Source organism: Giraffa tippelskirchi, chromosome 1 (genome assembly GCF_054371585.1).
Source record: "Giraffa tippelskirchi isolate mGirTip1 chromosome 1, T2T-mGirTip1v1.2.pri, whole genome shotgun sequence".
Lineage (NCBI taxonomy): Eukaryota > Metazoa > Chordata > Mammalia > Artiodactyla > Giraffidae > Giraffa > Giraffa tippelskirchi.
In genome coordinates, this window is record NC_137275.1 from 46,149,009 (window position 1) to 46,167,340 (window position 18,332).

Sequence of the window (18,332 nt, forward strand, 5' to 3'; positions counted from 1 at the left end):
CATTTTTGGCTGTGCTGGGTCTTTGTTGCTACATGGGCTTTTCTCTAGTTGTGGGGAGTGGAGACTACTCTCTCATTACGGTGTGTGGGCTTCTCATTGTGGTAGCTTCTCCTGTTGCTGAGCACAGGCTTTAGGGTGCCCGACTTTAGTAGTTGCGGGCTCTAGAGCACAGGCTCAATAGCTGTGGTGCACGGGCTTAGTTGCCCCACATGGCATGAGGGACCTTCTCAGATCAAAGATTGAACTCTTGTCTCCTGTATTGGCAGGTGGACTCTTTACCGCTGAGCCACCAGGGAATCCCCCCAACACCATTTGTTGAAGAGGTTGTCTTTTCTTCCATTGTACATGCTTGCCTCTTTTGCTGTAGCTTAATTGACTCTGAGTGTAGGTTTATTAGGGGGCTGTCTATCGTGTTCCGCTGATCTATGTGCCTTTTTGTGTCAGTGCCATACAGTTTTTATTACAGTACTGTAAGTTTGTAGTATAGTTTAAAATCAGTGAATGTTATACCCCAGCTTTGTTCTTCTCTCTTAAAATTGTTTGTATTTTTGGGGTCATTTGTGGTTCCAAACTTTCCAGTTGGTGCTAGTGGTAAAGAACCTGCCTGCCAGTACAGGAGATGTAAAAGACTCGAGTTTGATCCCTCAGTCGGGAAGATCCTTTGAAGGAAGAAGTGGCAGGTTACTCCAGTATTCTTGCCTAGAGGATCCCATGGACAGAGGAGCCTGGCGGACAGAGGAGCACGGGGTCGCAGAGTTGTACTGAAGCGACTTAACATGCATGTGATTCCAAACAGATTCAGGATTATTTGTTTTAGTTCTATGAAAAATGACATTGGTATTTTGATATGGATTACATTGAATCTGTAGGTTGCTTTGGGTAGCACATATAAATGATATTGATTCTTCCAGTCTATGAGCATGGTGTATCTTTCCATTTATTTGTCTTGTTTTCAGTTTCTTTCCTCAGTGTCTTAGGAGTTTTCAGAGTATAGCTCTCTCATCTCATCAGTTAAATTTATTCCAATTGTAAAGGGCATTGTTTGCTTTATTTCTCTTTCTGATAGTTTGTTATTAGTATATAGAAATGCAGCAGATTTATGTATGTTGCTTTTCTTACAGCATACTAAAAAATAAACCCAAAGTGGATTAAAGACTTGAATATAAGACCTGAAACCACAAAACTCCTAGAACACATAAGCAGTAATCTTTTTTATATCAATCTTAGTAATATTTTTTTAATATGCTGCTAGGGCCACAAAAGCAGAAATGAACAAATGGGACTACATCAAACTAAGCCTTTGATGAAGCCAACAAAACAAAAAGACAACCCACTGAATGGGAGAAGATATTTGTAAATTGTATATTTGATAAAGGGCGGCTATCCAAAGAACTCCTACAGCTCAGTATCAAAAAACAAACAAAAGCCCCAATTAAAATATGGGCAGAGGACCTGAATAGACATTTTCCCAAAGAAGATATATAAACAAGGCATAGGAAAAGTTACTCCATTGTCACTCATCACCAGGGACATGCAAATCAAAACCATTATGAGGTATCACCTCACACCTGTTAGATCGGCTCTTATCAAAAAGAAGAAACAACAAATGTTGAGGAAGGGAAACCCCTGTCCTGTGTTGGTGGGAATGTAAATCGGTGCAGCTACTATAGAAAACTGTATGGAGTTTCCTCAAAAAGTTAAAAATAGAGCTACCAAATGATCCAACAGTTCCACTTCTGGGTCTTTATCTGAAGAAAACAAAAACACTAACTCAAAAAGACATATACCTGTAAGGCTTCATTGAAGCATTATTTACAATAGCTAAGTTATGCAAGCAACCTGAGTGTTCATTGATAGATGAATGGATAAAGAAGATGTGGTATATATACACAGTATTATATGTGTATAATACTGTGTATATACTACTTGGCTGGAATACTACTTGGCTGTAAAAAATAATGAAATCTTGCCATTTGCAGCAGCATGGATGAACCTGGTTACCTTCCAGGTCTAAGTGAAATAAGTGAAATAAATCAGACAGAGAAAAACACATACTATGATTTTACTTTTATTGGAATCTAAAAAACAAAACAAATGAACAAAGAAAAACAAAATGGAAACAAACTCAGATACAGAAAACAAACTGGTGGTTGCCAGAGGGGAGGCGGGTGGAAGGATGGGTGAAGGGGATTAAAAGGTTCAATCTTCCAACTATAAAACAAATAAGACATGGGAAAGCAACATACAGCATAAGGAATATAGTCAGTAATACTGTAATAAGTTTGTATGCTGACAGATAATAACTAGACTTTTATGGTGATCATGTCATAATGTATAAAAATATTGAATCGGTGGTATATACCTGAAACTAATACAATATTGTGTGCTAATTATAATCCCATAAACAAAAGTCAGTGGACATTTTCCACAGTAATTAGATCATGGCTTATATCCATGATACTTTTCGAATGTAGTTAACAGTTTTTAATTGTTGCAAGTGATGTATAAGAATGTTTTCTCCTTCAATAAAAAAATAAAAAATGTTTTCTATGGAATTGGTATTCTTAGGCATTTAATTTTATCCTTTTAGAGATCAGGTATATAATAGCTGGCATTTCAGTTTGGGAAATTCATCTGTAACTGAGCTCCACAAGCCTTAGAATTAAGGGTAAATAATTCTCTGGTCAAATTTGCCTCCTTGTCTTAGCATGCTTTGTAGTTTCGGTTGTGATGGTCACCTTTGGTAAACTTTCTAATGATTCTTTTAAAAAAGGCAACAATTTGGATATACTCACTTTATCTGACTGTCCACTGTGCTTTGGTGCTTTGTTAATCTGTACAGAATTTTCTTTTCATTGTGCTTTAGGCTTGAAAAGCTAACTTCTGCTTTCTTGAAATTTGAACAGGGGAAAGGAAAGGAAATAGAAGAAGAGTTATAACAAGGACAGATGTTACATAGACTGTGGTTTTATTTTTGGCCCTGGAAACTACATACTCCTGTTTGTCAGGGAAGAAATGGTATCACATTACATTATCATGAGGCTTTGCTGACTCGAGGAATCATTGGGATCATTGGAAGAGCTTCTGTGATGAGCTGGGTAGCGTAGTAATAATATCCTCGAAGAAGGAGAGCCTTCCCATCTTTTTCTACTTTTATTTGACTGTCTCCCCCCACCCCCTTCCTTTTTTCATCTTTTTTATGTACTCTTTCTTACCAGTTCCAAAGGCTTGGATAACAGGGACACAGAAAACCATGCTGTTCCTTTAAATATATTTCAAAAGTTTTTATTATGACAAATTGCAAACACAGACAAAAATAAAGTGTAATGAACTCTTGAGTGCCTCACTCAGCTTCCACAGTTATCAACTCATGAACAGTTTTATTTTGTCTACACCCCCATATTTCCTTTACCAGATTATGAAGCAAATCACAGTATTTTGTCTGCAAAATTTCAGTTTGTATCTCTAAAAGATAACTCTTAAAAATAGAATCACAGTAGCATCATCACACCAAAAAATTCCAAAACGACCTAGTACTATTTTGTTATCATCAAATAAATCTTACCACAAACTTAAATATCTCCAATATACAGTTAGTGGTCAAGTTGTTAGAGTTGTCTCACACGTTTAAGAGATATCTCTTAAGACTTTTAAAAAAAGACTCTTGACTCTTCCTCAGTCTCACTGTATTTGTTCTTGTGATTTTTTGTTAAAGAAGCTTACTTTCCTGTAAAAACAACCGAATGCAATAATGACTTGAGTTCTTTATTCCTATTTTGAAAACAATAGGAAAATAATATGTTGGCATCGATGAATGTTTCAAATTAAAAAGGCAATCTAGATTAATGTAGTTAAGGAACATATTTTGGTATAGATTATTTTATATGTAATTTCCAAGTTACTTTCATGTTTTCTCATAGTAAAAGTTGCTGAAAATCACTTGACCTACTTGAGAAATTTGTTATTCACGCCTTGTTTTCATTGGTTATTGTTTCCTTCTGAATTTGCAAGAAGCAGAAAGAGAAATATTTTTTGTATATCAGAAATTCCCTCATGCAAGGAGAACTAGTGCCAAAGTATTGTCACTTAAAGTGAATCCACCTGCATTTCATAGTAAGTAGTAAACAAACAAAAAACCCACTATGATTCAGACTTTATCATGAAAAATAAAGAGAAAATATGTTTATTTTATCTCATAAATGCTATCATTTAGATTATAATATTTAACTTTTTGAACAAAGAGGGAATCAACTGTTAGTTTTCTTGAAATTATTTTTCTGATGAAAATGCATGATAAAGATTTTTGACTTCCTTCCCTTTACATTTGCAGTTGTCAGCACAGATCTAAAGAGGGCCCTTTTTTGGGAAAGCATTAGCAAGCATTATCAGGTTTTGCAAGGGTGTATCCCGAGGTAGATTAAAGGTTAAGTCACGATAACAAAGAAACCATTATATGGTATTTCTAAAATCTGACAGAAGTGTGTTAATCCCTCACAAAGTAGGGTAGCAAGTCTAGGCTGATTCAGCAGCTCTGATCCATGAAGTCATTCAAGGACTAGGTTCCTTCATGTGTTGAATGCATAAAGTTGTGTCTGCCATGTGCACTTTCCAACTGTTGAGAAGGTGGACAATGCTTTAAATCTGGGGAGAGTGACCTGGCTTTAAGTTGAAGCTGGTCCACATATCACGTCTGCACACATCCCTTTGGCTTTAAGTTAGATGGCCACAGCTCGCTGCTAAGAAGGCTGGGAAATGTCATCTCTAGCCCATACATCCGGAAAGAAGGGGAGAATGAGTAGGGCACGGGTTGCAAGTGGTGAAGGGAGCAAAACGCAGTCTGACGCAGTGTATTTTAGTGTTTTACGTGTAAGTCATTTAAAAAAATTTTTTTTAATTGAAGGACAATTGCTTTACAGAATTTTGTGGTTTTCTGTCATACATCAACAAGAATCAGCCATAGGTACACCCATGTTCCCTCCCTCCCAGATCTCCCTCTCATCTGCCTCCCCATCCCACCCTTCTGCCTGTCACAGAGCCCCTGTTTGAGTTCCCTAAGTCGTATAGCGGATTCCCATCCGCTATAAGTATCTATTTTACATATGGTATAATGAATTTCTATATTACTCTCTCCATACATCTCCCCTTCTCCCTCCTCTCCTGCCACTCTCCATAGGTCTGTTCTCTATGTGTGTTTCTCCACTGCTGTCCTGAAAATAAATTCATCAATGCCATCTCTTCAGATTCCATATATATGTCTCACTATACGATATTTATATTTCTCTTTCTAAAGTGTAAGTCATTTTTGATACTTGTGTTATTCTATTGTTTTTTTCAGTGCTTCAGTGCATTTAATTAGTTAATCTTTATTGGGGTATAGTTGCTTTACAGTGTTGTGAATTTTATTTTATTTTTACTAGCTAACTGCTAGATCCTCATTTGCCAGTGGCATTGAGTGTGATAGGAGCAATTCTCCAACATTATTCTCATTATTGACTTTTTGAAAACCCTCGTCTTTTGAACATTTGATGTTGGTGACTGTTGCATTCCCTCATTCAGTAAGAGAAAATGACCCACAAAGAAGCAGAACCTAGTAGTGTGGAAGGAATATTTGGAGCCTATGTGGTCAGTTGATCAATGAGTAGTTTTTATGTTAAGACAACTTTTGCTTCTCTCTAGAATACTTAACTATGAATCTCCTGTAGCGTAAGTGTATGTGATGATGCGTTGAGGTATTACAAGCAGATAGAGTGGGGCTCCCGGGAGGAAGAGAACCCAGCCCTCCCAGGCCTAAGTCATTTTGTAATCTAAGCCCGGCCAGAGTGCTCACTCTTGCAGAAGAGTAGGTCTCAATAGTTAATGATTTTACAGAAGCAAAAGAAGGTAAAACTGAACAGATATAATCAGGCCAGGGAGATAACTTAACCATAGTATATCAGTTGTACTATTTCAAAGGTCACGATTACTGTGAAGCACACTCTTGAGCTGTTTTGCAGAATGCAAACCCTCTCGAGGGCACAATTTCCAGATCCACTGGAACCTAAGGAATGATGATGGTGACCTTTGCTGACCCTCCCAACTTCTGTCAACTTGTGCCTGAACTCTGTCAACCTTTCCCCAGTTCTATGCTGAATTCTCTTTTTTTCCAGCCCCAGTCTTGCTGTTTGGGGAGACATTGCTCTGGGAAATGTCCTTGTTGTCCTCCTTACTTACTGCAAGTAATAAATCCTTCCTTCTGCTCTTCTGTTTGATTCTGTCTTTTGGGTCGATAACTGCCAAGAGATGAAACCAATTTTCTTGTAATAGTATTGCTCATGGTTTCTTTTGTCAAAACTTTCTTCTCCATCCACTGTTCTTTTTCTCTCTTTTTTTTTCTCTTTATTTTTATCAGCCAGGAGACCCTCAATCACAATCATAGCCAAAGACCACAGCGGAGTCCTTCATTGTGAACCCCAAACCTGTCTTAAAGAGTATATGTTAAATTATTGCATATACCTGTATTATATGGACAGTAAGAAACCACTGTCTGTAGTGTAGTACTACACAGTCCGCCCCCAGTCCAACATCATGATCACCCAACATATGGCAGTGGGCTGGACGGGCACTACATAGCCAGGAGAGAGAAGTCAGCTGACTTCGGTAAGTTTTGCCTTTTGACCTTTTCAGTCTAATCTAAACCTAGGTTCAGTAGGTCAACAAACTACTCAAAACTTTGTGGCCTGTTACAGAGCAATTAACTGAAAGGAGACATAGTCAAGACTTTAAAAAAATACAGTTTATCCCTGGGTGCCTTGTTTAGTAGGTAAGGAAGACTTGCAGGCTAAACTTTTACTCTCATCTGAGAGCTAAAAAAGTGCCTGATCCTGGAATAGTGCCAATTCATGATGTTAAATGGGGAGCCTCGAATGTACCCTTTATTCTGATTAAAGTCAGCTGAGCATTTCCCCCCTTTTTGCTTGTGTTTCTGCTGTTCAGTTCCCCTTTTACAAAAGAAAATTGGGGCTTAAGCTGGGAGTTTACATTGTTGAAGAGAGCAGGATAAGATTTGTTACTATATAGTCCCTACCCATTTTAGGTACTTTTGAATTGAAATATAACCCACAGAAACTGTTGGCAGGCATGCAACATTTGATTTCTCAGATAATTGTCAGTCTGATGTTTATTCATGCTAGATTTCTTAACATTACAAACAGGCTCAAACTTTGTGGTAAACCTATGATGAAATGTATAATAGCCAATGTGTTCTGATGTAAAATTCTGAAATTGAGAGCTTTAACTACATTACTAGTCTTAGAGCATTGACAAGTATTAGATTGAGTTAGATAATATTGTTGGTTTGTATAGGTAAAATATTGCCGAACATTGACATTTTCATATGGCTTAACATAGTAAGATGAGAATTTCAACAACCTTAGATCACTCTGCTTCTTCCTGTAAGGAGTTCATCCTTTCTCTACCCTGACAACTAGGCTGTTTGTTTCTTATTTACTATATTCCTTATCGTCCTCTTGTTTGGTAATTCACAATCACCTCTGTTCCAGTGATTAAAAATATTGTGAAAGGATGTATAAAATAGGCTAAGTAACCTTAGTAGCCATTTAAAAAAACATATTTTTCTTCAGGCAGAATTTTTATGATAAAAAAGAGTTCTTAGATCTTTTGGCTAAAATTGGTAGACCATGAAACCGAGAACCATTAGTCTGGTACTTAGATTTGTAACACTAGACAGAGAATACAACGTCATGGTGGTTTGGGTTTCTCATTGGTGAAACAGTTAACAGTGTCTGTTATCTACTTCAGAATATCAGTGTTCAGCTAAGTAACAAGGATATACTGTATAGCACTGGGAACTATATTCATATCTTGTAAAAACTTACAGTGGAAAATAATCTGGAAAACATAACTGAATTACTTTGCTGTACACCTTAAACTAACATAGTATTGTAAATCAACTAATACTTTAATAAAAAGAGAATATTGATGTTCAAAGACTAATGTGTTGTTTTTCAAGCTTTTAACAATTAGCAGTCAGAGTAAAGAAAAGAATGTTCTTGTGTTCACTGTTAAGGAGACACAGAGAAAAGGGTCTTAAGTTGTAGCTCTTAGTTTTATTTTAAAAAGATATTTGTAACCCAGAGTTGGTTCCTTTGTGATTCTTTTTTCTGAATGGCTTAGTGCTTTTTGGTGTGGAAAATGGGAGAATCAGCTGGAGGACTCTGAAATTTTGTTTCATCTTCATTTTTTACTTTGGAGCATCAAACCGATTCTTTTATTCAGAGTGATTGTCTCTAGTTTTTTAAAATTAATTAATTATGTATGTATGTATTCTGATTGATGTACTGTTGATTTACAGTGTTGTGTTAGTTTCAGATGTATAGCAAAATGATTCAGGTATACCTATATATATGTATTTTTCAGATTCTTTTCCCATGTAAGCTATTATAAAATATTGAGCATAGTTCCCTATGCTATACCATAGGTCCTTGGTAGTTATCTATTTTATTTATAGTAGTGTATGTATGTTAATCCCAAACTCCTAATTTATCCCTCCCCCACCCCTTTCCCCTTTGGTAACCGCAAGTTTGTTTTCTTTGTCTATGGTCTATTTCTTTTCTTTTTTAAAAAATCTCTTAGATCTGTTATTGAAACTTAAAGTGATCAAATGACTTGGACATGCACATTACATTTACATTTCTTATCATCAGTCCCCTTTCCCAAGGGAGAACTCAGTTTCACAAAAGTTGAGGGACTTTCCCAAATTCACAAAGCTGAACCAGCCTAACTTGACCTGGTACCCGAATTTGGCTGGTTCCAGAGCTCATACTTCTCCCGCCATTCCCTGTTTCTCTGGTAGAATGTGTGGGTCTATTTCTGTTTGATTATAAATTCATTTGTTCTCTTTAGTTTTTGGTATTGAAAGGTTGGTGTCCTTAATGATGTCTTGGGAGTCATAGTTTATCTGTTGAAATTTGGAGGTTGCGTCGAATTGCCTTTAGCCGTCTGCCTAAATAGAAGGCTGATAATGACGCATCATATGCTTTCCCCTTCAGTTCTCTCTTCCCTTCCACTGGAGAGGTTGTATGTGTAGCAGTTAGTAGTGCAGGCTGTGTGGCGAGAATGCCTGTATTAAAATCTGGCTCTTATTCTTACCATATGACTAGGAAAAAGTACCTTCAGTAGGTTTGTTGAATTAAATGAGTTGCTACACTGAAGTGCTAGTGCTTAGAAGTGCCAACACATAGCAAAATAGTGAAAGCTTAATTATAATTTTTATTATTTTTCTGTGTAAATAGTAACTCTACAGGGACACTCCCTGATTCTCTTATTGTCTGTTTATCCCTCTGGATTTCATTGATCTTATTAAAAGATCATTAGATTGACCTTTCAAGACAATGATGTTTACTATAAGGGAAATCTTAGCCTCCTCTCCTATTTTGATGTTCTTTTCACAGTATTTGGCAGATATGTGTTTAATAGTTTGCAGCTTGGGGTTCATGGCCATCTTTTTGTTTACCGGAGGTTGGGATTATCTTCCTCTCTGATTTGAATATTTTATTGCTTGCATAGAGTTTTAGGGAAGGAGAGTGGAGAACATATTAATACTCTTTCCACTGCCATCTTCTAATAATTTTCTGATCCCAGAAGCAACCGCTTTTACTTTTAAAACAACATGTTAGTATCGTAAATCTCTAAGTGATGTACCTATGCTGCCACTTCTTGCTTTTTCAATTTTAGGTATGATGCATTGACTTCCTACTAGTACTATGGAGGACATAGTTCTCTTTCACAGCATACCTTGGGATCCACAAAGAAGCATATTTCCTGCATTCCCTTATCCCAGTATTTTTATGCTAGTAGTAAGATTATTGTTGTTCAGTCGCTTAGTTGTGTCTGACTCTTTACGACCCCATGGCTTCCCTGTCCCTCACCATCTCCCAGAGTTTGCCCAAGTTCATGTTCATTGAATAAGTGATACCATCCAACCATCTCATCCTTTGTCTTCCTCTTCTCCTTCTGCCTTCAATCTTTCCCAGCATCAGGGTCTTTTCCAATAAGTCAGCTGTTCACATCAGGTGGCCAAAGTATTGGAGCTTCATCTTCAGCGTCAGTCCTTCCAAAGAGTATTCAAGGTTGATTTCCTTTAAGATTGACTGGTTTGATCTTAAAGGTAAGATTACTACTTATAGTCTATTTTATTATGATGTTCTAGATGTTATTTATGGCTGAACTCTGTAGCAAACTGTGATTATTTTTCCTTTTCTGTACAATTTCTTATTTTCCATAAATTGATTTATTATTTTTAAGTTTGCTGCATTTTAACTAATTTATTATAAATCTTCTCTCAACACCTTCAGATTCATTTCCTGGAAGAATTCCTTCCAAGAACTGTTTACCTTGATCTAATTTGGCCTGGTCATTTTCAGTCTGCTCCCCAGTGTCAGCTTCAGATTTCCCTTCACCATCATCTGGGAGACTCTCTTTACCTCTTTTGTTTTGAAACCCTTGTTTCCTTGATTCTGTGTATTTTGTGATATCATTTTTTATTTTAATAGAATATTGTCCTCAGGTGGCTATTTGAAGAGGGTGAATAGGAGGTAAAAATTTTAAAACCTTGCATATTTGAAAAATGTTTTTATTTTCTTGTCATTGTACTGATAGTTTGGTTGAGTATAGAATCTTAGGTTACAAATCAATTTTCTTCAAAAAATTTCTCCATTATTTTCTAGCTTCTATTATTGCCCTTGATGATTGCTATTTTGAATTTTGATCCTTTCTATGAAACCTATTTTTAAGCTTGCTGAAGAATCTTCTGCTTGTCCCTGTGATTTTGAAATTTTATGAGATCTGCTGATTTGGTTCTGTTTCAATCGAGAAGTAATCTTTAATTTGGGGAAATTTTCCTAAATTTCTTCTTTGATTGGTTTCTCACTGTTTTCTCCTCTTGGAACTCCTATTTTTCAGATGTTAAATTTTCTGGATGGATCCAGGAAATTATATTTCCTCTCCAGTTTTTATTTTTTAGTTTTTTGTTTCATATTTTGGGGATATTTCCTCAATTTTATATTCTGACTCTTCTACTGAGCTTTTCATATCTATTTCCCCCCCAGTGTTCCTCTCTTGTGGTTCTGTGTACTTTATTTTGGCTGTATCCTGACCCTGTTTTATGCATGCAATGTCTTCTCTTAACACTACGATTTTAGGAGGGAGCCCAGGCTAATGTGTACATTCAGCCCTCCATCCTTAACTAAAAATCTACATGAGGAGAACTTTCCTTCATTTATCTGACCATTCATAGTATTCTTGGGCCAGGATTTCCCATTGACCAACAGATTATTACAACAACAATGAACTATTTTTTTTTTCATTTATTTAAGTATGTATTTTAAAATTTTTACAGTGTTGTGTTGGTTTCTGCCATACAACAGTGCAAATCAGCCATAATTATACATACATCTGCTCCCTCCATAACATCCCTGCAGGTCATCACAGAGCACTAGGCTGGCCTTCTTGTGCTACATAGGAACTTCTCACTAGCTATTCATCTTACACCTGATAGTGTATATATGTTGATGCTACTTTCCGTTTGGCCCACTCTCTCCCTCCCCTGCTGTGTCCACAAGTCCATTTTCTACGTCTGTGTCTCCATTCCTCCCCTGCAAATTGGCTTGTCGATACCATTTTTTAAGATTCCATATATATGCATTAATATACTATATTTATTTTTCTCTTTCTGACCTACTTCACTCTGTATAACAGGTTCTAGGTTCATTCACCTCACTAGACCTGACTCAGATTTGTTATTTTTTATGTCTAATATCACATTGTATATATGTACCATATCTTCTTTATCTGTCCATCTGTTGATGAGCATGTAGGTTGCTTCCATGTTCTGGCTATTTTAAATAGTGCTGCTATGCACATTGGGGTACATGTGTCTTTTTCAATTATGTTTTCTCATGGTATTTGCTGAGTAGTGGGCTTGCTGGGTCAGTACCAAATTTTTAGTTTAAAATAAGGAGGACCAACTTAGATGCAAAGAAACTAGAGCTTTTTTCTCTGACTTCTCAGCTTAGGATAATGGGTCAATTAGACCTGTTATCCACTGCCTATTGAGAGGCACTAGGAGTGGTATAAAGAGTTCATGTCAGAGCCCAGTTTCTCTTCATTTAAGATAGTGGCTCTCAAATCTACCTGCACATTAAATCATGATGCCCTGGACCCCACCCCAGGCCAATTCAGAGTATCTAGGTATGGGTTCAGGATGTCTGAATTCTGAAAAAAACTTCCCTGTGTGATTCTGATGTGCACTTAAAGTTGAGAATTATTCCTCCAGGAGCTTAAAATCTAGGTAAGAGTGAGAATATCAGTTTAGAGCAACATCAATTGCTGTAAAACATGGAAGGCAACAATGAGCTCTGTGATGGGTGATACAGAGATCATGGGCCCAGGAACCAGATAGTTTTTAATTAACTGGGATCATCAGGAAAGGCTTCATCAGGGAGGTGAGTTTTGAGCTAGAAGTTTTCATAGGTGGAGAAAGGGGGTTCTCTAGGCCAGGGAATGAATGCTGACTATTTTGACTGGGATGTGGAGTGTTTGGAGAGCAGTAAAAGTAAAGGTTGGATGTTAGGTTGCAGCTAAATTGTGGACCATATCTAGTGTTTTGGCTAAATAATTTTTACTTTATCCTGCAGGTGATGAGGAGGACTTTGGGGAGGCATGGAGAATTTCCAGTGAATGAATGTGGCACGATGACAGTGATGTCTTTGGAGGCTGAGCCAGTGGGAATAATGGCATGATGACAGTGGTGTCTTTGAAGGCTGAGCCAATGGAAATAAAGGGCATGTAGTTTGAATAAAATGAGACAGGAGCTGGGGTGAAAGGAAGACCAGTTGGAAAGCTATTGTCATTGCCCAGATGATAATTCTTTAAGCTAGAAAAAGAACATTGGAATTAAAAAATAACAATAATAAACATTTGTATAGTATTTCATAATAAGTAAGGTCTCTCTCTCATCTTATTAAACCTGACAGTAACCTTGTGATATTTACCTCCATATTTTATGAATGAAAGAAACTGATGTTCGGAGGTTAAGCTGTTGTAAAGTAACTTTACAGAAAACAGAGGGCCTGATTGGATAATGAAAGATCAATAATAGGGAGTTGCAAGGGAGTTGCCAAGGCTTCGGCTTGGGTGGTATCAGGTTGGCTGAGGTTGGTATTGGGTTGGCCGAAAAGTTCGTAAATTTCTCACTGCCAAACTTAGTGGAAAATTCCCAGTCGTGCTCTCTGATAACCACTTATTCTCTTCACATGACTCCTGTTGCCTCTCTGATTTTTAAAAAATATTTTATTAATTTATTTAATTGTGTCGGGTCTTAGTTGTGGCATACAGGATCTTTAGTTGTGGCATGTGGAGTCTAGTTCCTTGACCAGGGATCAAACCCAGGCCCCCAGTATTGTGAGTCCAGAGTCTTAGCCACTGGACCACCAGGAAAGTCCCTGCCCCTATGATTTGATATACAATAACTTGTCAGGGTGTGGTGGAAGGAAAGGAAGAAAGGGCTGTTGTCCGTTCAACATGTCTCAGATAAAAATGTCCAGGCCTTTTCTCAGTGTCTTTGGTTTTCAGAAAGTGACATTTGGTTGGATTTTGGAAGGCTTATTAGCCTAGGCATGGATAGTCTAGACGTGGGGGCTCCAAATACAGGACTGAGGACCTTATACAGATGAGCTCAGCCTTGAGGGGCAGCCGTGTAGGGTAGGGTAGCTGAGTAGCGTAAGCTGTAACTGGGTGGGAATCGTTTTCTCTTGTGATTGAGACAGGAGCCACAGGGAAGAGAATGTGGAGCATGGTAGTGTAGGTATCAGAGAGCATCCTTGCAGTTCTGGTGGTGAGGTTGCTTATCAAGATTACATCCTTGCTACAACTGGAGATTGAATGCCGTCCACCACTGTGGTAATTCATTTTGTTCACAAGTCTGCCATGCCTATATGCTTGTCTCTTTGTGTACCAAGATCCTGAGGCAATTTAAATACCAGCCTAAACCAGCCATGCAGGTGATGAAATGTACTTTTCCCTCTGAGATATTTGTTTCTCTGCAATCAAATAGCAATAGAGTGTGCCAGCAAGCCAAGGAATTGGCAGGGAGGGACAAAGGAGTGGACTATCATGGCAATTCGGATTAGGTTTTCTTATGAAATCCTGGGACTTGGAGGAACAGGATGGGGCTAGGGAAGAAGAGGAGGTTGAGCTTTCATGCCCTGGGCACTTTCGGTCCCGATGCATAGAGTAACATTCCTCAGCTCCAGCTGTCAGAGTAAAATCTGTTTTTGTGATTTAGAATGACAGGCGTCCTTGGATAATTAACATGTCGCATTTTATTTCAACTGTTTATTTTCTTACTTTAGAACACTAGGATCTTCAATGGCAGGAGAAACAGTGATCAGAAGACCGAGATGAATTTTAACACTATTCTGGAAGAGATTCTTATTAAGAGGTCACAGCAGAAAAAGAAGACGTCGCCCTTAAACTACAAAGAGAGACTTTTTGTGCTCACAAAGTCCATGTTGACCTACTACGAGGGTCGCCCAGAGGTAGGAGACAATCAAAATTTACTTTGCTGCTTTCTGTGTTGATACTACTTTTTGACACTGACATTCCTCACACCCTGCAAATCTTATGGAATAAGCTAATGATTTGTTAGCTAATGAAGTTAAGCTAATGCTTTGAAAGTTAAAGTTTAGAATATGGATGGACATTTTCACACATCTGTTAATTATGGGTTTAGTATACATGGGTATACATTTTATGTTGGCCTACTGAATTAATCTGTTAGAGGAAACAAATTCCTACATCAGTTTTAGATCCTTGTGGAATTCATTAAGTATGTTTTGTACATGACTGTTTCCCATAAACTCATATTAGGTATCAAAGTTTTCTTTATTAGCACATACAAACTGTGTCTATGTCCATCACTCTATATGAATATTTCTCCATTACTCAGTGAAAGTCACTTAAAACTGGTTAGTGATTTGTGAAGTTGACTGATAGCAAAACTGTTCAACTTTTTTTATGCTAAGTGCTCGTGCAAAGTTCCTTTGACGGGAGCAGGGGACAGTGGCTCACTAAGCTGGCCTGGGGTTCATGTTGTCATCCAGCTCCTGGCTCTTAAGTTGGTTTGTGCTCTGGTTTTACCACTCGATGAGGTGTGTGAGTGTAGAGTAGCCTCTGACCCACCTTTTTCTTTGTGCCATATTGGGGATGCATTATCCAGTACTGCAGGTCCAGCCATGCTCTTCCCTTTTAGACATTTTATGGGGTCCCAGGGGGGCTGGAGAGACTGGATTGCCCTTGTTTACCACATGCCATTGTCTAGTTGTTTACTAGTAGATCGTTGGTGATCTTGATGTTCTATTTTATTTTATTCTACTTTTTTCCCTAGAGTACCTTCCTCAGAAATGGATTTGCTTCTTTTTATTTTGTTTTTGTTTTGTTTTACTTCCACTAATTTCTCCCACCGATTTCTCTGTGTTTTGGTTCCCCCAGTACAGACAGAATGGTGTTGCTTTTCACTGGTGGTCCTCAGTTCTGTTAATTTCTGTTGTGTCTTGTCATTGTGACCTGTGGAATTCTGCAGGTTCATATAATTCAGTCTTTTATCCACCTTCCTAAATCCCCTTAATGCCGAAGACCCAAACTTCAAAAACTCAGTTGTAAAACCTGGACCTTAGATGAAGCTATTTTTAGTCTTTATCTTAGTGGATATGGGTATATGTGGTAATAATCATGTGTTTAATTGTGTGGGCCTGTCCTAATTCTTGCTGGGAGTGTTATGTGTGGTATGTGAGCTATAATACATTTATTAAATTTGAAAAATTCAGGATTCCAAAAGGGTTTCAGATAAGACTAGAAATATGAATTATTTTAAATCTAAAATAAATTTTAAGGGAAACATTAATACATTTTTGCTGTATGATAATGATCTGTTATAATTTGAATAATGTAATAAGAAAAGAATAGAAATATTACAGTAAACATGGGAAAGTGTGGTCCTTAACTAACCAAGAAAGCCTCAGAAACCTACCTTACCTGTTTAGAGATATGGACTGTTACAGTTGAAATTCTTTGCAATTGTTAAGTCACGTTGAAGATGATAAATAATAATACTAAGATGATACAAAGTTAAAAGGGCCCTCATTGCTTTAGCTTAGGGAGAATAAAGAGAACAGTGGAAACCCTCTTGTTTGACAACCTGACCTGCTGTCTTTCTTGGAAGCAGCTTCAGCCACTATGAGAACCAGAAAGGATAGAATGAGGAAGTTGTTACAACATGTAAAAAAAGCCCAGCTTCTGACACTTATTATAGATTTACTGTATAGCACAGGGAATTACCTTGCTTGGAAAATCCCACGGACAGAGGAGCCCGGTGGGCTACAGTCCATGGGGTCACAAAGAGTCGGACATGACTGAGCACACACACCCACACACAGGGGATTATACTCGATATTTTATAATTTATAATGGGATATAATCTGCAAAAAACCTGAACCACTGTGCTGTATACCTGAAACTTACATGATATTGTAAATCAACTATACTTCAATGGGAAAAAAAAAAGAATTCGTCTCCTTCCTGGCTACTGATGACTGGCCCAGGGAGCCTAGTCCCATTAGTTAGCTCTGCCTGAGCCCCTACTCATCCCAGAAGCTGGGCATTTTTATCCTTCCTGAATTCTTTTCTCAGGAACTGATGTTCATTGGGACATTTATGACCTTCAGTTGAAAATATGATTGCAGATTTGTTTTCCTCCCACAATTAAAAACAAATGTTTACCTATATTAAAAAGTTTGGAATTTTAAGATAAGAATCTGAATTCTTGAGAAAGTAAAAGTTCTGATAATATTGGGCTGAATTCCTTCATGACAGTTCTCAACCTGGCTTCTAGTTAAGCCCAGGAGCACTTCATTATAGTATTTCTTCCGTGTTGGGGTTAATGTGCCCAGTTCTCTGTTTTCCATGGATCAGTGTTCCATCTCCCTTACCCTAGAAACTGTGATCTAAGAAGGGCTGTGATGTGGGTAACCCATGGAAATCAACAGGTATTTTAAAAATATTATGTTGTTAAAAATATAAAACTCTTTTAAGTGGATTAGAAAAACCACAGGGGCCATTCTGGGATAGCCTCAGATATATTTATTTTAGTTGTTCATATTCTGTTTTAGAAGAGAAACAGTGGGTAGTCTACTGACTGATCTAGTAGCTACGTGGTTTCTTTGTAGCTATTAAGTGACACTTATCCTTTATTAAAACTCTCAGTTAATCACAGTTTGAGTCAGACATCAGTCTTCTCCAGGTTTTCTACATCTCAGCTTCTTTGGTATGATGGCAGCAGGACTTCACTGAAAATTTTCCTATACCTTAAGTACAGTTTATTGTACTTTTAGAAGTGTGCCAAGGAATTCTGGGAAATTCATTGGGAAATTCAGTCAAGCTGTTTTTCCAAGTCTGATGTTGGAAAACTTGGTTTCAGTTTCTTCTGTGGTTCATTGTTTGGTTTGTCCTTCTTATTCTTTCTCAACCAGCTCATATTTCTGCATCTTCTAGTGAACTGATAAAAGATCTTACTGACAATTTATATTGTTTGCTCTTCTTGTAATAACACAGAACAGAGGCCACTGTGATCTTGCTTTCTGATTAGGGAACTAATCACATGGGTCAGACCACCTAATATTCTGCTGGAGCCTCCACTTGGTTTTGAGATGGAATCTAGGGAAGAATAGGGCTGGAGTTTAATCAGAAAAATGACTTATTAAATAATAGAAAACAAAGAATGGTGAGATTTCTATATGATGAGATGTTTGAATACAGAAATTTCAAGTTGTATGTAAATCTGCAACTACTGTTACCTGAGAAATCAGGAAGTTTTGTAATTCGACTTTGAAATTATCAATTTGGTTGGTTTGTTGTCTGTCATACTCCTCTGGTTTGAAAACTGGCTGGTAGTTTATGAGGTTGAGGAACAGGGAGACTAGCTGTGTTGGGGATCCCCAAGGCCACCCCTAGGTTCAGTGATTCAGTAGAATTCATGGGACTCAGTATAGAGTTGAACTCACCGCTATGATTTATTTCAGTGAAAGGGAGACAAAGCAAAATGAGCAAGCAAATGGTGCATGGGGCAGGTCTGGAGAAACCAAGCGCAAGCTTACAGTTCTTTCTCAGTAGAGTCACAAAGAGGGTGTGTAATTCCTTCAGCTCCCGGTTGTGACAGTTGTGAAATGTTTTCCCACTGGGAATCTCAGTGGAGACTCGGTGCCGAAGGTTTTCACTGGGGC

At 37.7% G+C, this 18,332-nt stretch overlaps 1 protein-coding gene across 2 annotated transcripts in view; it reads left to right on the plus strand.

Moving 5' to 3' along the window:
• Positions 1-18,332, plus strand: part of TEC (tec protein tyrosine kinase) — a 145,454-nt gene that overhangs the window by 37,412 nt on the left and 89,710 nt on the right. For both annotated transcript variants that reach the window (XM_081590568.1, XM_081590578.1), the window contains exon 3: positions 14,409-14,594. In XM_081590568.1, the coding sequence (XP_081446694.1) occupies positions 14,457-14,594 (138 nt within the window). In that variant the 5' untranslated portion in view covers positions 14,409-14,456. The remainder of the gene's footprint in view (positions 1-14,408; positions 14,595-18,332) is intronic.